At 51.4% G+C, this 23,491-nt stretch overlaps 4 protein-coding genes and 1 pseudogene across 4 annotated transcripts; all 5 read left to right on the plus strand.

Moving 5' to 3' along the window:
- Nucleotides 1–1,954: 1,954 nt before the first annotated feature.
- LOC116485337 (feather keratin 1-like) lies at nucleotides 1,955–2,260 on the plus strand. Its single transcript, XM_032180607.1, has one exon. It carries the CDS (start codon nucleotides 1,955–1,957, stop codon nucleotides 2,258–2,260), a length of 306 nt encoding a protein of 101 aa, XP_032036498.1.
- Nucleotides 2,261–5,325: 3,065 nt separating this feature from the next.
- On the plus strand, nucleotides 5,326–5,983 carry LOC116486679 (annotated as a pseudogene).
- A 2,968-nt stretch (nucleotides 5,984–8,951) lies between these two features.
- Nucleotides 8,952–9,257, plus strand: LOC116485685 (feather keratin 1-like). The gene has a single exon (XM_032181176.1). The coding sequence runs from the start codon at nucleotides 8,952–8,954 to the stop codon at nucleotides 9,255–9,257; it is 306 nt and encodes a 101-aa protein (XP_032037067.1).
- Nucleotides 9,258–11,723: 2,466 nt separating this feature from the next.
- On the plus strand, nucleotides 11,724–12,044 carry LOC116485434 (feather keratin 1-like). The gene has a single exon (XM_032180751.1). It carries the CDS (start codon nucleotides 11,724–11,726, stop codon nucleotides 12,042–12,044), a length of 321 nt encoding a protein of 106 aa, XP_032036642.1.
- Nucleotides 12,045–15,022: 2,978 nt separating this feature from the next.
- LOC116485686 (feather keratin 1-like) lies at nucleotides 15,023–15,328 on the plus strand. Its single transcript, XM_032181177.1, has one exon. It carries the CDS (start codon nucleotides 15,023–15,025, stop codon nucleotides 15,326–15,328), a length of 306 nt encoding a protein of 101 aa, XP_032037068.1.
- The last annotated feature ends 8,163 nt before the right edge of the window (nucleotides 15,329–23,491 follow it).

Below are 23,491 nucleotides of genomic sequence, written 5' to 3' on the forward strand. Positions count from 1 at the left end.
ACAGAGGCAAAGCTCTAGAGGTCATCAGGATAGGTTGAAAAGGGCCTCAACACTTTCTCTCACCTACAACCTTCCAAGCACCACGGCCACCAAGCCACCAATACAGCACACCCAACGGGAAAGACAAGGGTAAAGACTGGCTTATCGAGTTGTTAGAAAGGCAGGGACGCAGCAAATGTGATGGAATCATGGAATCCCAGAATAGAACAAGTTGTGAGGGACCCACAAGGAACATTGCATCCAACTCCTGGCTCCACACAGGACTACCCAAAAATCAAACCGCATTTCTGAGAGTGTTGTCTTGTGCTGCAGCAGGCTTGGTGCTGTGATGGTTTCCACGGGGAACCTGCACAACCACCCTCTCAGGAAATAGCCTTTCCCTAATATCCAAGCTGAACCTGCCCTGACACAGCTTCAGGCTGTTCCCTCAGGCCCCACTGCTGCTCACCAGACAGAAGAGATCAGCGCCTGTCCCTCTGCTCCCTTCGTGGTGAAGCTGTAAGCTCTGGTGAGGTCTCCTCTTCTCTGGGCTGAACAAAACAAGGGCCTGCAGCCACTCCTCTTACGTCCTGCCCTCTAAACCCTTCACCATCTCTGTAGTTCTCCTTTTGACAATGTCTAAGAGTTTTGTGTCGTTCGATTGCGGTGACCAATTCTGTACACAACACTTGAGGGAAGGCCGCACCAGTGCGCAGTAGAGTGGGACAATCACTTCCTTTGACCAGCTAACAATGCTGTGCTTGATGTAACCCAGGAAACGGGGGACCTTTGGGTTGCCAGGGCACCCTGTTGACTCTCAGTCCACTTGCTGTCAACCAGAACCCCCATGTCCTTTCATGCTGAGCCACTGTCCAGCCTGTCCTCCCGCAGTCTGGACATAGATCCAGGGTTGCCCTGTCTCAGATGGGGAATTCGCCAGTTGCCCTTGTTAAATTTCACGCTGTTGCTCATAGCCCGGCCCTCCAATTTCTCAACATCTATGTGCGAGGCTTCTCTACCCAAAATGGAGCCCTCAGGAACCCCCATAATGACTCCCTGCCAGGCACAGGTAACCCCATTTACAACTACACTTTGAGTCTGACCAATCTGCCAACTGCTCAACCATCACATTAGGTATTAGTCTAGCTGCGTGCTTGACATTTTGTCCAGAAGGATATTCTGAGGAACTTAATCAAATCTCTGCTGAACTCCTAAGAGATTACACCTACTGATGGCTACACATTATAAATGAGAGGGGTAACATCATCATAAATAAGTATTCCTGTGCCTCATGCCCAGCACATCTGGGAAGCCCAGACCAGCCTGCTGTATGGCTATGCCAGCAAATAGGGCCCCCTCCTCACAACAATGCAGCCGCAAACCACACCAAATGAGTGACATGCCATGACCACACTTCATGACACCCCACCTCTCTCATGCTTTGGCCACGTCTGCTGACTGCCGTCAAATGCACTCTCCATGCAAATCCATCCAAAGAGCCACTCTCACTTAAAAGATGCCGCCAAGGCCAAATAGACATGTCCTCAACAGGAGGAAATGAAAAGTGTGGGACGGGCAACACACCCCACTTCATTACTTGCCAGGCTTTGGAATGCAAGAGCAGCTCATGCCAAATGTTTTCATGCGCAAAGACTCACCCTGCGGCCAATCAAGGAGCAGCATAAAAGCCAGCCCTGCACCTCGCACCCTCACACACTCCACCAGACGCCTTCTCCCCTGTGACCAACAAGGTGAGCCTGAACCCCGACCCCCTCCTTTACGCACCCCACCGGCCCTATCTCTCCACTTGCCCGCTGTCTCCACACTTAGCAGCCCTTCCACCTCCCCAACACCATGCTCCCCACAAACACAGGTCTCCCCACTCTCTTGGCCTTCCCCACCACCACTCCTCACGCCCCCAATACCCTCCACCTTCCCAACACCCTCTCTTCCAGGCACCCTCCACAACACAGACATGTCCTGCTATGATATCTGCCGCCCCTGCGGACCCACCCCGCTGGCTAACAGCTGCAACGAGCCCTGTGTCAGGCAGTGCGAGGACTCCCGCGTCGTCATCCAGCCTCCTGCCGTGCTGGTCACCCTGCCAGGACCCATCCTCAGCTCCTTCCCCCAGAACACCGCCGTTGGATCCTCTGCATCAGCTGCTGTGGGCAGCAACCTCAGCGCCCAGGGAGTGCCCATCTCCTCTGGAGGCTTTGGAGGCTTTGGCCTGGGAGGCCTGGGCTGCATCTCTGGTGGAAGAGCCTGCTACCCCTGCTAAGGACCCATGCCAACACCGCTGACAGAAGACTGCAACACCATGCAAGCCAGAACTCCGACTGAGGATTCACCTCTGCACTGTTCGAGGCACATGGGCTCACCAGCCACGGCTCTTCTTCTCATGGCACTCCACACTCTAGCAGGGAAGGGGGCCAGTCCGTGCTGCCTGGACACATGGCTCACGGACAGCCCATCCTCTCTCATTTCCTTCTACTCCTACCACCATCTTCCATGTCCACTACTCTCCCCTGCAATGGCTTGCTCACAGCCACAAACCTACCCAGCACCTTCCATGTGTTGATTCTATTGCAGTGGAGGAAGACCTTGGGGCTCTGGGAAAATCTGTTGTACCGTGGGACACAGCCTGATGGTTGCACTACTTGCACAACAGAACAGGTCCATTCTGCTCTCATACCTTTGCACTCTTTTTCCACAATAAAGTTCTTGTGCATGTCAGCCTGTGATGTCTCCTCTTCCTTTCTGCTCCCAACACTCCTTCTAATTCACTCAACATAAAGCAGGGCTCGGCAGGCGAGCAGGGCCCAAGTCTGTTGTTGTTCAAGGGGCTTCTTGACAGCACTCATACATATAGCGTTGATTAAAACAAGAAGAGTCATAGATTTGACAGAAGGACCACATAGCATAAAACGCATTGGCTGGATGAGCACATTCAAGTAGAAGCAGCCAACATCCCTATGCCCAGGTAAAGACCAGGGTGGAGTGTTATCTCACGGGAGTCTGTCCTGGGACCAGTTTTATTTCACCTCCTCATCCCTGACATACACGGTGGGGTTGAGCGGGCCCTCGGCAAGTTTGTGCATGGCACCAAGCTCAGTGGGGTGGCCGACACCTTAGAGGAAAGGATTGCCAGCTACAAACACAGGCTGAGAGAGCCGGGCTTGGTCAGCCTGGGGAAGAGAAGGCTCCAGGACATGGTATAGAGGCCCTCTAGTACTTAGAAGAGGCTACAGGAAAGGTGGGGAGGAACTCTTTATCAGAGCGTGTAGTGATATGACAAGTGTTAACAGCTTTAAACTAAAAGAGAGTAGACTTAGATTAGATATAAGGAAGAAATTCTTCACCCTGAGGATGGTGAGCTAAAGGGACACAAGACCTCTCCTACCAACTATGTCACTGACAACAGCAGCAATGGGCTGCTGCTGTTCTTCTGGTATGTGACACAAGACCTTCACTTGCCCAACCAAAGGTCTGGGCTAGCTAAGGACTTCTGCATGGGTCAGAAGTCAGCACACACTGAGTAACTCTCTTTCCCATCAGGATTTTCTGGCCACCACCCCTGACAAATACCATCAAGACACTGCAATCATTTTCATGGCCTGAGGGTTGTACTTCTGGGATGAGGCTGGATCTAGGGCTCACCAAATCCTCAACCCCAGCTCATTCTCAAAGAATCATGTACTTTCTCAGTTTCTGAATGGCCATGTCATTGGAGGAAGCATCAAAGCCTTTACTAAAGGCAACATAAGCAACAGCTGCTGATCTTCCCTCACCTACCAGGAGAGTTATTTCAATGTGGAAGACACTGAAAAGGCCCAGGCATGACTTCAGTTCTCTAAATCCATGCTCAATACTCCCCTTCGTGTTCCTCTCCTTTGTGTGCTTGGAAATGCTTCTCAAGAAGATTTACTTCTATACCTTCCCAGAGACTGATGGCAGGCCAACCAGCCTGCAGTTCCCCACACCTTCCTTCTCTATGTTGTTCAACACAGAAGTGGGATGAGTCTCTTGCAGTCTTCAGGAACCCAGTCGCCATCAACTTTCAAAGAAAGCTGAAAGCCTTGTGAAGATATCAGGCTGGACTCTATGGTTGTTGTACCGTGGTGAGATAAAGGCATCTAAACACCACAACTGCTCTCTCACCCCCCGTCCTTAGATGAGGAGTGGAAGAAGAAAAGTAATGAACAACGCACAGGTTGATATAAGAATAATTTAATTAAAGGGGAAAATAATAATCATAATTATTAAGGAAAGATTATTATTAACTAAGCAATTTAACTAAAGCGGAAAGAAAAGGAAAGTGAAAAAGGTAGGGGAAAAGAGAAAGAATCACAGAATCACAGAATTTCTAGGTTGGAAGAGACCTCAAGATCATCGAGTCCAACCTCTACCTAACGCTAACAATCCTCACTAAACCATATCCCTAAGCTCTACGTCTAAACGTCTTTAAGAAGGGAGTTAAAAAAATGAATGCTATGTGAAATGCAGAGGAAAGAAATTACTCTCTACTTCCCTCAAATGAGCGATGCGTGACCACATCCTTGAAGCAAGGCCTCAATGCACATAGCCAATTTTCAGTAGGAGGACCGACATTTTCACAATGAGAACCCAGCCCTCCCCTCTTCTTCCTGTTTCCACCTTTCATTGCTGAGTGTGACATCATATGGTATGGAATATCCTTTTGGCTGGATGCCAAAAGGCTGCCCTGGATGCCATTTCAGCTGCCCTGGTGATGTTTCTCTTCTCACTTTTTTGCCCACCCCCTAGGAGGGTTAGAGAGAGTCCTGATGTGCCAGCACTGCTCCGCCGTAGACACAGCACTGGTGTGATAACACTGCTGTTCTAGCTACAAGTGCAGAGCACAGCACTGTATGGGCTGCTGCAGGGAAAGCTAACATCCCAGCCAGACACAGTACAGACTCTCAGCATTTGTGGGTGCAACCTGACAGGTCCTGTGCACTTCAATACATCCAGTGGCACTTCCTCCCCATATTCCAAAGCAACATGCTCTACTCACTTGTTGGACAGACAGAAAAACACTCACCTTGGCTAACCATTGGAATGCCTAGACTTTCACACACTTCGGAGTTTCAGATCACATGACACGGCACCTCAACCAGCCTTTGGACACAACATACACTTGACCTCACATGCAACTTTCAGAGAAACGCTCCAACCTCTAATTCTGTCACTTTGAAGGTGCCGCCAGGACCCAATACCATGTCCTCAACAGGAGGAAATGAGGTCAAGTTCTGGGAATGACACCACACCCCACCTCTTTACTTGCCAGGCTTTGGCATGTAAGAGCAGCTCACACCAAATGTTGTCATGCGTAGAGGCTCTCTCACCCCGCAGGCACTCACAGACCAGCATAAAAGCCGGCCGTGCACCTCGCTCCCTCACACACTCCACCAGACACCTTCTCCCCTGCAAACAACAAGGTGAGTCTAAACCCCGATGCCCTCCTTCTCCTGACCCATTGGAGCCACCTCTCCACACAACTTCTGTCCCCAGCCTCAGCAGCCCTTCCACCTCCCCACCACCATGCTCCCTAAAAACACAGGCCTCCCCACTCTCTTGGCCTTCCTGATCACTGCTCCTCACACCCAAAACACCCTCGACCTTCCCAACACCCTCTCTTCCAGGCACCCTCCACAACACAGACATGTCCTGCTACAACCTCTGCAACCCCTGCGGACCCACCCCGCTGGCTAACAGCTGCAACGAGCCCTGTGTCAGGCAGTGCGAGGACTCCCACGTTGCCATCCAGCCTTCCACCGTGGTGGTCACCCTGCCAGGACCCATCCTCAGCTCCTTCCCCCAGAACACCGCCGTTGGATCCTCCGCATCAGCTGCCGTGGGCAGCAACCTCAGTGCCCAGGGAGTGCCCATCTCCTCCGGCGGCTTCGGAGGCTTTGGCCTTGGAGGCTATGGCTTCGGAGGCCTGGGCTGCTTCTCTGGCAGAAGAGCCTGCTACCCCTGCTAAGGACCCACGCCAACACCCCTGACAGCAGCTAACAATGCCCTGCAGCCAACTTCATGGACTGAGGATGCTCTGATCTCCATGCTCTGGGAGTACCTTCCACACAAAATGCATAGCTGCTGATGGTCACTCTGCTTCCACCTCTGACCAGGGCCCTGCTGCTTGTGCTCCTTCCTTTTCCTGAGTCTTCCTCAATAAAGTTCTAATGCATGCCACCCTGACACTCCTCCTCTCTTCACACAAAAATCTTCATTCAAAAGGACTTGGACGGGCTGGAGAAGCAGGCCCTTGTGAACCACATGAGGTTCAACAAGTCCAAGTGCAAGGTGCTGCCACTGTTTCAAGGCATTCCCAGACAGGAGTACAGACTGGGAGAAGAACTCATTGAGAGCAGCCCTGCAGAGAAGGACTTGGGTTGCTCTGGTGGATGAAAGGCTCAACAGGATCCAGCAATGCACACCTGCAGCCCACAAGGCCGACTGCATGCAGTGCTGCATCAACAGAGCAGTAACCAGCATAGTGAGGGAGTTGATTGTCCCCCTCTTTTCTATCCTCATGAGGCTCCACTTTGACCAGCTCTCCTATGAAAGAAGGCTCAGAGAACTGGGAATGTTCAGCCTGGAGAAGTGAAGGCTCTGCTGAGACTTCCTTGAGATCTTCCAGTACTTAAAGGGGTGTTCTTAAAAAGATGGAGAATGTCTCTTTACTCATGTAGATAGTGATAGTTGAAGGGGTAATCGTCTTAAACTAAAAGAGGATAGATTTAGACTAGACATTAGGAGGAAATTCTTCAGTGTGAGGGTGATGAGGCACTGGAACAGGTTGTCAAGACAAGTAAAATGATCCTTAAAGTTCCTTCCGAGGTGAGACAGTCCAAGACTCTATGATGATTCCCACCTCACCCTGTATAAGAACACGGTTCAAGATCAGGTCTAAAAGTGCCACAAGACCGCCCCTGTTGTGCTGTTTTTACATTGCAAGGTTTTGGTAGTGGGGACTACAGAGGTGGCATCTGTGAGAAGAATCCAGCAGCTGCCCCACGTTTGATAAGGGCCTGTTTCAGCCATCTACAAAGGGGACCTGCTGCTGCATAGAGCCGAGCCAATAATCGATGCTGTTTGTGCCTCTCTGATCCTCCACCTTCACAACAAACACTATCACAGAGTCCTACATATAGGTAGGACGTCAGTCACTTCTACGTAGAAGATGCTGTGTAGGCACACGTGGGATATGCTCTATATAAATCCATGCTGACTACTCTCCATCACGTTTCCGTACTTGAGAATACATTCAGGGAGGATTTCCTCAGAACCTTCCCAGAGGCTGATATGAGGCTGACCAGGCTGCAGTTTCCCAGAAATTCCTCCTTCAACTGTTCTTGAACAAAAGAGTGGGATGAGTCTCTTCCAGTTTTCAGGAACCTCTCCCAGTCACCATGACCTTTCAAAGATAACTGAAACTGCTATTGCAAACATATCACCTGGGACATTCAGCATTTGCAGGTGTAGCCTGTTGGGTCCCACGTACTCCTGCAAACCCAGCCACACAGACTCCCCAGAATCCTCATCAACAAGCTCCAATGGGACAGCCCACAAAACAGTCACCTTGGCAGATCAGGGGCTGCACTTGCCATTCCCCACTCCTCAGAATGCAACCACAACCACTGGGGCCTCAGGTCCACAGCCACAAGCAGCATGCACACCTCCAGCTCCCCTCTGAAACGTCCACATTGTATGTGTCAACAATGAAAACCATGCACAGAAATTGCGTTCCCCCTTGAAATTTAACTCCAAGAACACCCCAGTGCTTTGGGCCCAGACATTCTGGACACTCCCACATGTCTGACCCTGCCCCTCACAAATCTCACAGCCTCTCCCAGGCCTCAACAGACAGCCCAAGGGATTCCCACCAAACTGCATTAGCCCAAAGCCCTTGCTCTCAACGTGCTGACCACAGAAAAGGGAGCAATATGGTGTTGCCAATGCAACATTTGAAGAAGCATAGCAGGGCTCCCAATGCACTTAGTCTTGTTAGCCCTGAGACAGGCCTGCGACTCCAACACCCTGCTATGCAAACACCTCTTCTCTGCCTCTTTGGACTGCGGCCCCAGGGACAAGACAGGGGTCTTGCTCCACATACACTTGCTACCACGTACAGCCTCTACGTGCACGATTGCCACCAAGACACCAATGCAGCACACCCAAAGGGAAAGACAAGGGCTAAACGCAGGCTGGTGAGTTGGGATGAAGGCACGGAGGGAGTGAATGTAATGCAAGTGGTAGCGCATCACGCCCAGCATACCTGAGAAACACTGGCCAACCTACTGGGGTTGCCAACAACAGGGGCTTCCTCCTCACTACAAAGCCTCTGACCACACCTCATGAGTGCCAAACTATGTCTTCATGGACAGCAAAGCACCTCTCCCATGTCTTCAATGCAACATCTATCCACCCCTACGTCAACCTTCAAATGCTATCCTTCAGTCTTTAATACTCTCACTTGAAATGTTCCGCCACTTCCAACATCCTCAACAGGAAGAAATGGAGGCAGAACATTGTGGGGAAACCACACCCCACCTCATTACTTGAGGGGTTGTGGCATGTAAGAGCGGCTCACGCCAAATACTGTCATGCGCAAAGGCTCTCTCACCTCATGGATACTCGGGGACCAGCATAAAAGCCGGCCCTGCGCCTCTCACCCTCACACACTCCTGCCGAAGCCTTCTCCCCTGCACCCAACAAGGTGAGTCTGAACTCTGCTCCGCTCCTTCACCCAACACACCTTGCCCATCTCTCCACAAACCTTCTGTCCCCAGCCTCAACAGCCCTTCCACCTCCCAACCACCAGGCTCTCCATAGCCCCACTCTGGGCCTTTCCACTCCCTTGGCCTCCCCCAGCACAGCTCTTCATGCCACCAACACCCTCCGCCTTCACAATACCCTCTCTTCCAGGCTCCCTCCACACCACAGACATGTCCTGCTACGACATCTGCCGCCCCTGCGGACCCACCCCGCTGGCTAACAGCTGCAACGAGCCCTGTGTCAGGCAGTGCGAGGCCTCCCACGTCGTCATCCAGCCTCCTACCGTGCTGGTCACCCTGCCAGGACCCATCCTCAGCTCCTTCCCCCAGAACACCGCCGTTGGATCCTCCGCATCAGCTGCTGTGGGCAGCAACCTCAGCGCCCAGGGAGTGCCCATCTCCTCTGGTGGCTTCGGAGGCTTTGGCCTGGGAGGCCTGGGCTGCATCTCTGGCGGAAGAGCCTGCTACCCCTGCTAAGGGTCCCATGCCAATATTTCTGACAGTAGCCTCCAACTGCCTGCCAGTCAGATCTCAGTCTGAGGACCCAATTCCATGCTGTCCATGGAATACGAGCTGACAAGCTACAGCTCGTCATTCCATGGCACAGCAAAGCAAGCAAGCAAGGAAGGGGACAGCCCTTGCTGTCAGGAAACATGGCCAACATACCTCCTTCTTTCTTCCTCTTTTTCCTTTCCATAGCACCACCACCTACGGCCACTACCTATGGCTGCAATGCCTTGCTCACTAGCACAATCCCTCCGGAAACCTTCAGGGGCTGCTCCCACCATGGGATAGGGATTCCTGAGGACTCTGGGAAAATCTACTGTATGCAAGGACATAGGTTAGTGGTCACCCTCCAGCCACCTCAGAATGTGCATCTCCCACATGACTTTCCCTCTGTTTCATGTTTTCCTCAATAAAATGAATCTGCATCCCAAATCCTGAGATGCCTCTTCATTATTTCTTCTCCCAACGCTTTTCCAAATTCACGCGACAAAAAGAACAAAAAGCAGGGCTCAAGTGGCCATCAGGGCCCAAGCCTCTTGGTGTTCAAGAAGTATTTGGACAATGCTCTTACATATCTCCTTGGCACTAAAATGGAAAGACATGATGGGCCACTCAACAGATAAGGAATTGACTGCACAGTCACATTCCAAGAGTTGCACTCAACAGCTCCGTTCCCAGGTGGGGACCAGGGAGGATTGGTGTCCTTCTGGCGTCTCTATAGAGGCTAGTATTATTTCACTGAGCTGTCCCTCACACGGACAGCACACATATGTTGCAAGACTCTGGTGGATGTGGATGCATCTTTGTGCTGTCTCTGACCCACAAGCTCTCAAGCATGCCGGCCTGACGTGCTTCCTCTTCCCTTCTTCTTCCCACTTCCCTCAGCACAGAGGCAAAGCTCTAGAGGTCATCGGGATAGGTTGAAAAGGGCCACAACACTTTAAAATACATCACGCAAGTCCTACAAGTGACCAAACACAAGCTTCATCATTCTAAAGCCCTTCTGCCCATGCCTTCTGAAACAATTTCCCGTCATTAGCACACCCTATAGCTGCTTTCTTTTGCACCACGACCGTACACAGCGTCTGATCACAAAGTGACGAGCCTGCAGTTCCCCACACCTTTCTTCTGCATCTGTTGAACATCACAGTGGGATGAACCTCTTCCAGTCTTCAGGAACCCAGTTGCCATCAACTTTCAAAGAAAGATGAAAGTAGCCTTCTGAACATATCTGCCAGTACTCTCAGCATTTCTAGGTGCAACCTGACAGGTTCTGTGCACTTCAGTACATCCAGTGGCACAGCTTCTCCGTCTTCCTCGGCAACGTGCACTACTCCCCTGAGAGACAGCCCACGAAACACTCACCTTGGCTAACCAGTGGAAGACCTTGATGTTCATTTACCCTTTGCAGGTTTTGCTCGCATGCCTCCAGTTTCTCACTGAAAAGTCCAAATCATCTTCCAGAAAATTACACACTGGCCAGAGAAATAGGTTTCCCCCTTGACACAAATCCCAAACATCATCCCCAGTTATATGATGGCTACCAGCTGGCCCTTTCTCATAGTCCATCTTGTCCTCTGCCTTTCATGAACCTCAGGGTCGCTCACAGACCACACCACCCAGCCCAAGAAATCCCATCAAGCAGAGTGTCAAGCCTTGTCTTCTCTGGGGACTTCAGCTTTGGAGGAAAAGGGGAAACATGGAAAAGGCAGGAAACATTGCCAGGGTAGGATCTACTCATCTCTTGTTCCTTCTTTTCATAGCATCTTCTTCTATGCCCAATGCTCTCCACTCCAATGACTTGCCTACAGCCACAAAGCCCAGTGTGGCTGGGCCACACCACATGAATGCCACGCAAAGACCTCACTCAAGACACCACACCTCAACCAGTCTTTGGACACAACATACACTTGACCTCACATGCAACTTTCAGAGAAACGCTCCAGCCTCTAATTCTGTCACTTTGAAGGTGCCGCCAGGACCCAATACCATGTCCTCAACAGGAGGAAATGAGGTCAAGTTCTGGGAATGACACCACACCCCACCTCATTACTTGCCAGGCTTTGGCATGCAAGAGCAACTCACGCCAAATGTTGTCATGCGCAGAGGCTCTCTCACCCCGCGGGCACTCACGGACCAACATAAAAGCCGGCCGTGCACCTCGCTCCCTCACACACTCCACCAGACGCCTTCTCCCCTGTGACCAACAAGGTGAGCCTTAGCCATGATCCCCTCCTTCTCTTGACCCATTGGAGCGACCTCTCCACACATCTTCTGTCCCCAGCCTCAGCAGCCCTTCCATCTCCCCTCCACCATGCTCCCTAAAAAAAACAGGCCTTCCTGTTCTCTTTGCCTTCCCGATCACTGCTCCTCACACCCAAAACACCCTCCGCCTTCCCAACACCCTCTCTTGCAGGAACCCTCCACACCACAGACATGTCCTGCTACAACCTCTGCAACCCCTGCGGACCCACCCCACTGGCTAACAGCTGCAACGAGCCCTGTGTCAGGCAGTGCGAGGACTCCCACGTTGCCATCCAGCCTTCCACCGTGGTGGTCACCCTGCCAGGACCCATCCTCAGCTCCTTCCCCCAGAACACCGCCGTTGGATCCTCTGCATCAGCTGCCGTGGGCAGCAACCTCAGCACCCAGGGAGTGCCCGTCTCCTCCGGTGGCTTTGGAGGCTTTGGCCTTGGAGGCTTTGGCTTCGGAGGCCTGGGCTGCTTCTCTGGCAGAAGAGCCTGCTACCCCTGCTAAGGACCCACACCAACACCCCTGACAGCAGCTAACAATGCCCTGCAACCAACTTCATGGACTGAGGATGCTCTGCTGCTTGTGCACCTTCCTTTTCATGAGTCTTCCTCAATAAAGTTCTAATGCATGCCAGCCTGACACTCCTCCTTTCTTCACACAACAATCTTCATCCAATGGAACCTGAACGGGCTGGAGAAGCAGGCCCATGTGAACCACATGAGGTTCAACAAGTCCAAGTGTAAGGTGCTGCACCTGGTTCGGGGCAATCCCAGACAGGAGTACAGACTGGGAGAAGAACTCATTGAGAGCAGCCCTGCAGAGAAGGACTTGGGTTGTTCTGCTGGATGAAAGGCTCAACAGGATCCAGCAGTGCACGCCTGCAGCCCACAAGGCCAACTGCATGCAGTGCTGCATCAACAGAGCAGTAATCAGCATAGTGAGGGAGTTGATTGCCCCCCTCTTTTCTGTCCTCATGAGGCTCCACTTTGACCAGCTCTCCTATGAAAGAAGGCTCAGAGAGCTGGGAATGTTCAGCCTGGAGAAGTGAAGGCTCTGCGGAGGCTTCCTTGAGGCCTTTCAGTAGTTAAAGGGGTCTTCACAAAGGATGGAGAATGTCTCTTTACTCCTGTAGATAATGATAGTTGAAGGGGTAATGGTCTTCAACTAAAAGAGAATAGTTTTAGCCTAGACATTAGGAGGAAATTCTTCAGTGTGAGGGTTATGAGGCACTGGAACAGGTTGTCAAGACAAGACTTTGAATGCCCCATCCCTGGAGGAGTTCAAGGCCAGCCTGGACTGGGCCTTGTCCAACATGATCTGTTGGGTGACATCCCTTCCTATGGCAGAAGGCTGGAGTAAGATGATCCTTTAAATTCCTTCCAAGGTGAGCCATTCGATGATGATTCCTTCTTGACCCTGTTTAAGTACATAGTTCTAGATCAGGTCGAAAAGTGCCACAAGACCTCCCCTATTGTGCTGTTTTTACATTGCAAGGTATTGGTATTGGGGACTACAGAGGTGGCATCTGTGAGAAGAATCTAGCAGCTGCCCCATGTTTGATAAGGGCCTGTTTCAGCCATCTACAAAGGGACCTGATGCTGCATAGCGCCGAGCCAATAATCAATGTTGTTTGTGCCTCTCTGATCCTCCACCTTCACAACAAGCACTATCACAGAGTCCTACATATAGGTAGGACGTCAGTCACTTCTACGTAGAAGATGCTGTGTAGGCACACGTGGGATATGCTCTCTAAAAATCCATGCTGACTACGCTCCATCACGTTTCCGTACTTGAGAATACATTCAGGGAGGATTTCCTCAGAACCTTCCCAGAGGCTGATATCAGGCTGACCAGGCTGCAGTTTCCCAGAAATTCCTCCTTCAACTGTTCTTGAACAAAATAGTGCGATGAGTCTCTTCCAGTTTTCAGGAACCTCTCCCAGTCACCATGACCTTTCAAAAATAACTGAAACTGCTATTGCAAACATATCACCTGGGACATTCAGTGTTTTCACGTGTAGCTTGTTGGATCTCACGTACTTCTGCATAACCAGATACACAGACTCTCCAGCATCTTCGTCAACAAGCTGCAGTGGGAAACCCTTCAAAACAGTCACCTTGGCAGATCAGGGGCTGCACTTGTCATTCCCCACTCCTCAGAATGCAACCACAACCACTGGGGCCTCAGGTCCACAGCCACAAGCAGCATGCACACCTCCAGCTCCCCTCTGAAACGTCCACATTGTATGTGTCAACAATGAAAACCATGCACAGAAATTGCGTTCCCCCTTGAAATTTAACTCCAAGAACACCCCAGTGCTTTGGGCCCAGACATTCTGGACACTCCCACATGTCTGACCCTGCCCCTCACAAATCTCACAGCCTCTCCCAGGCCTCAACAGAAAGCCCAAGGGATTCCCACCAAACTGCATTAGCCCAAAGCCCTTGCTGTCAAGGTGCTGGCCACAGAAAAGGGAGCTCAATGGAGGTGCCAATGCAACCCTTGAAGAAGCATGGCAGGGCTCCCAATGCACTTAGTCTTGTCAGCCCTGAGACACGCCCACGACTACAACACCCTGCTATGCAAACACCTCTTCTCTGCCTCTTTGGACTGCGGCCCCAGGGACAAGACAGGGGTCTTGCTCCCATACACTTGCTCCCACATACAGCCTCTACGTCCAAGATGGCCACCAAGACACCAATGAAGCACACCCAACGGGAAAGACAAGGGCTAAACGCAGGCTGGTGAGTTGGGATGAAGGCACGGAGGGAGTGAATGTGATGCAAGTGGTAGCGCATCACACCCAGCATACCTGAGAAGCACTGGCCAACCTACTGTGGATGCCAACAAGGAGGGCTTCCTCCTCACAACAAAGGCAACGACCACACCTCACGAGTGCCAAACTATGACTTCATGGACAACAACGCACCTCTCCCATGTCTTCAATGCAACATCTATCCACCCCTACATGAACCTTTAAAAGCTATCCTTCAGTCTTTAATACTCTCACTTGAAATGTTCCGCCACTTCCAACATCCTCAACAGGAAGAAATGGAGGCAGAACATTGTGGGGAGATCACACCCCACCTCATTACTTGAGGGGTTGTGGCATGTAAGAACAGCTCACGGCAAATGCTGTCATGCGCAAAGGCTCTCTCACCTCATGGATACTCGGGGATCAGCATAAAAGCCGGCCCTGCGCCTCTCACCCTCACACACTCCTGCCGAAGCCTTCTCCCCTGCACCCAACAAGGTGAGTCTGAACTCTGCTCCGCTCCTTCACCCACCGCACCTTGCCCATCTCTCCACAAACCTTCTGTCCCCAGCCTCAACAGCCCCTCCACCTTCCAACCACCAGGCTCCCCATAGCCCCACTCTGGGCCTTTCCACTCCCTTGGCCTCCCCCAGCACAGCTCTTCAAGCAAAGAACACCCTCTGCCTTACTAACACCCTCTCTTCCAGGGACCCTCCACACCACAGACATGTCCTGCTACGACATCTGCCGCCCCTGCGGACCCACCCCGCTGGCTAACAGCTGCAACGAGCCCTGTGTCAGGCAGTGCGAGGCCTCCCACGTCGTCATCCAGCCTCCTACCGTGCTGGTCACCCTGCCAGGACCCATCCTCAGCTCCTTCCCCCAGAACACCGCCGTTGGATCCTCCGCATCAGCTGCTGTGGGCAGCAACCTCAGCGCCCAGGGAGTGCCCATCTCCTCTGGTGGCTTCGGAGGCTTTGGCCTGGGAGGCCTGGGCTGCATCTCTGGCGGAAGAGCCTGCTACCCCTGCTAAGGTCACATGCCAATATCCCTGACAGTAGCCTCCAACACCATGCCAGCCAGCTCTCAGTCTGAGGACCCAATTCCGTGCTGTCCATGGAATACGAGCTGACAAGCCACAGCTCGTCATTCCATGGCACAACAGAACAAGCAAGCAAGGTATTGGACAGCCCTTGCTGTCAGGAAACATGGCCAACATATCTCCTTCTTTCTTCCTCTTTCTTCTTTCCATAGAACCACCACCTACGGCCACTACCTACAGCTGCAATGCCTTGCTCACTAGCACAATCCCTCCGGAAACCTTCAGGGGCTGCTCCCACCATGGGGTAGGGAGACCTAAGCGCTCTGGGAAAATCTGCTCTACGCAAGGACATTAGCTGTTGGTCGCCCTCCAGGGACCTCAGAATGTGCAACTTCCACTTGACGTACCCTCTTTTTCATGTTTTCCTCAATAAAATCAATCTGCATCCCATATCCTGAAAGCCTCGTCTTCCTTTCTTCTCCCAACACTCTTCCAACTTCACCCGACAGAAAGAAAAAAAAAGCAGGGCTCAAGTGGCCATCAGGGCCCAAGCCTGGTGGTATACAAATAGCGTTTGGAAAACGCTCTTACATAGCTCCTTCCTGCTGAAGTAGAAAGACATGATGGGCCACTTGGCAGATCCTTAACTGGCTGCATGATCACATTCCAAGAGTTGCACTCAAGAGCTTGGTGCCCAGCTGGAGACAAGGGAGGCATGGTGTCACTTTAGGGTCTCTCTTAAGGCCTGTATTATTTAACACGTCTGTCACAGAAACATCTCACATATGGTACAAGACTCGTCGTGGATTGTGGATGCAACTTTGCGTTGTCACTGACCCACTGGCTCATTAGCTCCACAACCACAGCTATTTCTTTCAAGGCATGAACCAGAGAAGCAAGAACATGGGCTATTCCATGATGTTTGGAAACATGGCCCACTTACATTCTACCATTCTCCTACTTCTTTCCTTGGCTTGCACTGTCTCCTACATGCAGTACGCTCTGCTGCTATGATGTGCTCACAAGCCAAACACCACTGCCAAACACCACCAGGGATCTACTCCCTCTCCGCTGCTCCCATCACAGGGCAGGAAGTTCTCCGTACTCCGGGAAAACCTTCTGTGCACAAGAGTGAGATTTTGGTCACCCTACCTGCATCCAAGACCCGCAGGAGCTATTCCTTGCTGCTCCTTCCTTTCCATGCACTTTCCTCAATAAAAGCCTCAAGCCTGCCAGCCTGACACAACTCCTCTTCCCTTCTTCCCACTTCCCTCACCACAAGGCCAAAGCTCAAGAGGTCATCGGGATAGATCAAAAAGGGCAAAAACACCTTAAAATATATCACCCAAGAACTTAAAATATATCACCCAAGTGACCAAACACGGGATTCATCATGCTAAGGCTCTTCTCCCCATGCCTTCTGAAACCATTTCCCCTCATTAGCACACCCTACCACTGCTTTCTTCTCTACTATGATCCTACACTGTCACAACAAACACTATCTCAGAATGATATAGTCAGGAAGGACATCTTGACACCGGGTAGGGCAACAGCTGTGGTCAAGAACGGTCAGCAGGCTGTCCAGGACCATGTGCAGTGGCATGCTGCCTCTTTTCAGACCACCCCACTGTTTGTTTGTGTAACCTGTACTTGTCAGCTTCTCTGCGAGCGTGTCACGGGAGCAAGCATCAAAGTCTTTCCTAAAGGTAAAGTAAGCAACAGCTGTTGCTCTCCCCTTGTGTACCCAGCAGGTCACTTCAATGTAGAAGACACTGAGAAGGCTCCAGTATAATCTGCTCCTCATAGATCCATGCTGACTACTCCCCAGCTCTTTCTTATCATTCATGTGCTTGTGGTGTGCTTTCCAGGAGGATTTCTTTCAGAACCTTCCCAGTGATGCATGACAGACCGAACAGCCTGCAGAGTCCCAGGCCTTCCTTCTCCTGCTTCTTGAACATAGGAGTCGGGTGAGTTTCATCGAGTTTCCAGGTCCTGTCCCAGTTGCCATAACCTTTCAAAGATAATTGAAAATGGCCTTGTACAGACATCAGCCAGAACCCTCACCTTCCTTGGGTGCAGCCCATCAGATCCTGATTACTTCTGCATATCCAGATGCACAACCTACCCATCTGCCTCTGCAAGAAGCTCTGCTCACCTGAGAGACAGCCTGCAAAACACTCACCTCAGCTGCCCTCAGGCAGGCCTTGCCATCATTCCTCCCTTTGCAATGCAAACACCAGCGCAAGGTCTACTAATCTAGATGCCTCCAGCTCCCCTCTGAAATATCCAAATCCTCTTTCTGACCATCAAACACGGGGCAGAAAAATAGCTGTCACCTTGACACTCACCCTAAAGAAGACCCCCAACACCTGGGTCCCCAGCTAGCCCTTCCCCACAGTTCCACTCCCTCAGCCCCTCATGAGTCTCAAGCTATCTTGCTTGCATCCCCAATCAACCCAAGGGGCCCCTATCAAGCAGTGTGTTGGGCCAAAGCCTAGCCTGGGAACATGCTGGCATCAGCAAAGGGAAGTGCTACGGAGTGGCCAAAGCAAGTCTTTGAGAAGAATGGCAGGACTGCTGACATCAAAGGGCTTGCGAGCTCAGTACCAGGCCGCAGGGGACAACAGCCTGCTCTCACAAACAGCCCTCTCCTGCCTGCTTGGGCAGCCACCCACAGGGATGGCCCCAGGTTTGCACAAGACAAAGCAGGCAGCTTCCTTTCTCCCACCTACAACCTTCCAAGCACCATGGCCACCAAGCCACTGATACAGTACACCCAACAGGAAAGACAAGGGTAAAGACTGGCTTAGCAAGTTGTTAGAAAGGCAGGGAGGCAGCAAATGCAATGGAATCACGGAATCACAGAATAGACCAAGTTGTGAGGGACCCACAAGGAACATTGCGTCCAACACCTGGCTCCACACAGGACTACCCAAAAATCAAACTGCATTTCTGAGAGTATTGTCTTGTGCTGCAGCAGGCTTGATGCTGTGATGGTTTCCATGGGGAACCTGCACAACCACCCTCTCAGGAAATAGGCTTTCCCTAATATCCAAGCTGAACCTGCCCTGACACAGCTTCTTCAGGCTGTTCCCTCAGGCCCCACTGCTGCTCACCAGACAGAAGAGATCAGCGCCTGTCCTCCGCTGCCCTTGTGAGGAAGCTGTAAGCTCTGGTCAGGTCTCCTCCTATCTGGGCTCAACAAACCAAGGGGCTACAGCCACTCCTCATACATCCTGCCCTCTAAACCCTTCACCATCTCTGTAGTTCTCCTTTTGACAATGTCTAAGAGTTTTGTGTCGTTAGATTGCGGTGACCAATTCTGTACACAGCATTTGAGGGAAGGCCGCACCAGTGCGCAGTAGAGTGGGACAATCACTTCCTTTGACAAGCTAACAATGCTGTGCTTGATGTAACCCAGGAAACGGGGGAACTTTGGGCTGCCAGGGCACCCTGTTGACTCTCAGTCCACTTGCTGTCAACCAGAACTCCCATGTCCTTTCATGCTGGGCCGTTCTCCAGCCTCTCCTCCCCCAGTCTGGACATAGATCCAGGGTTGCCCTGTCTCAGATGGGGAATTCGCCAGTTGCCCTTGTTAAATTTCATGCTGTTGCTCATAGCCCGGCCCTCTAATTTCTCAACATCTATGTGCCAAGGCTTCTCTGCCCAAAATGGAGCCCTCAGGAACCCCCATAGTGACTCCCTGCCAGGCACAGGTAACCCCATTTACAACTACACTTTGAGTCTGACCAATCAGCCAACTGCTCAACCATCACATTAGGTATTAGTCTAGCTTTATGCCTGACTTTGTCCAGAAGGATATTCTGAGGAACTTAATCAAATCTCTGCTGAACTCCTAAGAGATTACACCTACTGATGGCTACACATTATAAATGAGAGGGGTAACATCATCATAAATAAGTATTCCTGTGCCTCATGCCCAGCACATCTGGGAAGCCCAGACCAGCCTGCTGTATGGCTATGCCAGCAAATAGGGCCCCGTCCTCACAACAATGCAGCCGCAAACCGCACCAAACGAGTGACACGCCATGACCTCACTTCATGACACCCCACCTCTCCCATGCTTTGGCCACGTCTGCTGACTGCCCTCAAATGCACTCTCCATGCAAATCCATCCAAAGAGCCACTCTCACTTAAATGATGCCGCCAAGGCCAAATAGACATGTCCTCAACAGGAGGAAATGAAAAGGGTGCGTTGTGGGAAGGACACCACACCTCACCTCATTACTTGCCAGGCTTTGGCATTTCAGAGCAGCTACGCCAAATGCTGTCATGCGCAAAGGGTTTCTTGCCCCGCGGGCACTCATGGACCAGCATAAAAGCCGGCCCTGCACCTCGCACCCTCACACACTCCACCAGACGCCTTCTCCCCTGCGACCAACAAGGTGAGCCTGAACCCTGGCCCCATCCTTCACCCACCCCACCGGCCCTATCTCTCCACTTACCCTCTGCCTCCACACTTAGCAGCCCTTCCACCTCCCCAACACCATGCTCCCCACAAACACAGGTCTCCCCTCTCTCTTGGCCTTCCCCACCACCACTCCTCACGCCCCCAACACTCTCCGCCTTCCCAATACCCTCTCTTCCAGGGACCCTCCACAACACAGACATGTCCTGCTACGACATCTGCCGCCCCTGCGGACCCACCCCGCTGGCTAACAGCTGCAACGAGCCCTGTGTCAGGCAGTGCGAGGACTCCCGCGTCGTCATCCAGCCTCCTGCTGTGCTGGTCACCCTGCCAGGATCCATCCTCAGCTCCTTCCCCCAGAACACCGCCGTTGGATCCTCCGCATCAGCTGCCGTGGGCAGCAACCTCAGCGCCCAGGGAGTGCCCATCTCCTCCGGAGGCTTTGGAGGCTTTGGCCTTGGAGGCCTGGGCTGCATCTCAGGTGGAAGAGCCTGCTACCCCTGCTAAGGACCCATGCCAACACCGCTGACAGAAGACTGCAACACCATGCAAGCCAGAACTCCGACTGAGGATTCACCTCTGCACTGTTCGAGGCACATGGGCTCACCAGCCACGGCTCTTCTTCTCATGGCACTCCACACTCTAGCAGGGAAGGGGGCCAGTCCGTGCTGCCTGGACACATGGCTCACGGACAGCCCATCCTCTCTCATTTCCTTCTACTCCTACCACCATCTTCCATGTCCACTACTCTCCCCTGCAATGGCTTGCTCACAGCCACAAACCTACCCAGCACCTTCCATGTGTTGATTCTATTGCAGTGGAGGAAGACCTTGGGGCTCTGGGAAAATCTGTTGTACCATGGGACACAGCCTGATGGTTGCACTACTTGCACAACAGAACAGGTCCATTCTGCTCTCATACCTTTGCACTCTTTTTCCACAATAAAGTTCTTGTGCATGTCAGCCTGTGATGTCTCCTCTTCCTTTCTGCTCCCAACACTCCTTCTAATTCACTCAACATTAAGCAGGGCTCGGCAGGCGAGCAGGGCCCAAGTCTGTTGTTGTTCAAGGAGCTTCTTGACAGCACTCATGCATATAGCATTGTTTTAAAACAAGAAGAGTCATAGATTTGACAGAAGGACCACATAGCATAAAATGCATTGGCTGGATGAGCACATTCAAGGAGAAGCAGACAACATCCCTATGCCCAGGTAAAGACCAGGGTGGAGTGTTATCTCACAGGAGTCTGTCCTGGGACCAGTTTTATTTCACCTCCTCATCCCTGACATACATGGTGGGATTGAGCGGGCCCTCGGCAAGTTTGTGCATGGCACCAAGCTCAGTGGGGTGGCCGACACCTTAGAGGAAAAAGGGATGCCACCTGGAAGGACCTTGACAGGCTTAGCAGGTGGGCCCAAGGAAACTTCAAGGATTTCAACAAGGCTGATTGCAAGGTCCTGCATTTGGGTTGAGACAATCCCCAGCATGAATACAGCCTAAGCAACAAATGGATTAAGAGCAACCTATCAGAAAATGACTTGGGGGTACTTGTGGAGAAACATCTTAACATGAGCCAGCGATGTACACTCACAGCCCAGAAAGCCAGCCGTTGCCTGGGCTGCACCAATAGAAGTGCAGCTAACACACAGAGGGATGCGATTCTCCCTCTCTACTCTGTGTTTTTCCAACCCCACCTGGAAGACTTTGTTGAGTGCCTGGGCCCCCAGCATAAGACAGATCTGGACCTGTTAGAGCATGAGATGATCAGAGAGCTGGAGCACCTCTCCTACAAACACAGGCTGAGAGAGCCAGGCTAGGTCAGCCTGGGGAAGAGAAGGCTCCAAGAGATGGTATACAGACTGTGTAGTACATAGAGCAGGCTACGGAAAGGTGGGGAGGAACACTTTATCAGGGTGTGTAGTGATATGACAAGTATTAACAGCTTGAAGCTAAAAGAAAGTAGATTTAGATTAGATATAAGGAAGAAATTCTTTACTCTGAGGATGGTGAACTAACCCAAACAAGCTGTGGATGCCTCACCCCTTGGAAGTGTTTGAGGCCAACTTGGATGGGGCTTTGGGCATCCTGATCCACTGGAAAGAACACCTGCCCATGGCAGATGGTTGGAGCTACATGATCCTTAACATCCCTTCCAACCCAAAACACTCAATCATTTGATGATTCCGTCTGCTTTAATGCTCAGGTTGCCTTGTATGTTCTCAGGACTTGGACTCGCAAAGCCTCATGGGTCTAGATCGTCTACAGTTATAGGAGTGTATAAAAAGGGACACAAGAGCTCTCCTACCAACTATGTCACTGACAACAGCAGCAATGGGCTGCTGCTGTTCATCTGGCATGTGACACAAGCCCTTCACTTGCCCAACCAAAGGTCTGGGCTAGCTAAGGCCTTCTGCATGGGTCAGAAGTCAGCACACACTGAGTAACTCTTTTCCATCAGGATTTTCTGGCCACCACCCCTGACAAATACCATCAAGACACTGCAATCAGTGTCATGGAATGAGGGTTGCACCTCTGGGATGAGGCTGGATCTAGGGCTCACCAAATCCTCAACCCCAGCTCATTCTCAAAGAATCCTGTACTTTCTCAGTTTCTGAATGGCCATGTCATTGGAGGGAGCATCAAAGCCTTTACTAAAGGCAACATAAGCAACAGCTGCTGATCTTCCCTCATCTACCAGGAGAGTTATTTCAATGTGGAAGACACTGAGAAGGCCCAGGCATGACTTCAGTTCTCTAACTCCATGCTCAATACTCCCCTTCACGTTCTTCTCCTTTGTGTGCTCGGCAATGCTTCCCAAGAAGATTTCCATCCGCACTTTCCCAGAGACTGATGGCAGGCCAACCAGCCTGCAGTTCCCCACACCTTCCTTCTCCATCTTGTTCAACATAGAAGTGGGATGAGTCTCTTGCAGTCTTCAGGAACCCGATCACCATCAACTTTCAAAGAAAACTGAAAGTCTTGTGAAGATATCAGCCAGGACTCTGTGGTGGTTTTTCCGCGCTAGGTAGCTAAAAACCACAACTGCTCTCTCACTCCCCCTCCTTGGATGAGGAGGGGAAGAACTGAAGAACAACTCACTAGTAGAGATAAAAATAATTTAATTAAAGGGAAAAGCTAATGATAATTAATATTAAGGAAAGATTATTATTAACTAAACAATTTAACTAAAGAAAAAAAAAAAAAGGAAAGGAGAAATGGGAGGAGGAAAGGGAAAATAAATAAATAAATAAATAAATAAATAAATAAATAAATAAAGGCTTTGTGGCAGTGCAGAGGAAAGAAATTACTCTCTACTTCCCTCTAATGAGTGATGCTTGACCACATCCTTGAAGCAGGGCCTCACCTTGAAGCAGGGCCTCAACGCACGTAGCCGGTGTTTGGGAGGAGGACTGAAGTTTTCACAATGAGAGCCCAACAATCCGCTCTTTTTCCTGTTTCCATTTTTATTGCTGAGTGTGACATCATATGGTATGGAATATCCCTTAGCCTCGTTTAAGTCAGCTGCCCTGGTGATGTTTCTCTTCTCAATTTTTTGCCCACCCCCTAGGAGGGTTACAGAGAGTCCTGATGTGCCAGCACTGCTCCGCCGTAGACACAGCACTGGTGTGATAACACTGCTGTTCTAGCTACAACTGCAGAGCACAGCACTGTATGGGCTGCTGCAGGGAAAGCTAACATCCCAGCCAGACACAGTACAGACTCTCA

The sequence above is a fragment of the Aythya fuligula genome, chromosome 2, assembly GCF_009819795.1.
Source record: "Aythya fuligula isolate bAytFul2 chromosome 2, bAytFul2.pri, whole genome shotgun sequence".
Lineage (NCBI taxonomy): Eukaryota > Metazoa > Chordata > Aves > Anseriformes > Anatidae > Aythya > Aythya fuligula.

What these genes read in the sequence shown, in the direction of transcription:
- LOC116485685 (XM_032181176.1), top strand. Translation starts at nt 8,952, where the DNA reads ATGTCCTGCTACGACATCTGCCGCCCCTGCGGACCCACCCCGCTGGCT.
- LOC116485337 (XM_032180607.1), top strand. Translation starts at nt 1,955, where the DNA reads ATGTCCTGCTATGATATCTGCCGCCCCTGCGGACCCACCCCGCTGGCT.
- LOC116485686 (XM_032181177.1), top strand. Translation starts at nt 15,023, where the DNA reads ATGTCCTGCTACGACATCTGCCGCCCCTGCGGACCCACCCCGCTGGCT.
- LOC116485434 (XM_032180751.1), top strand. Translation starts at nt 11,724, where the DNA reads ATGTCCTGCTACAACCTCTGCAACCCCTGCGGACCCACCCCACTGGCT.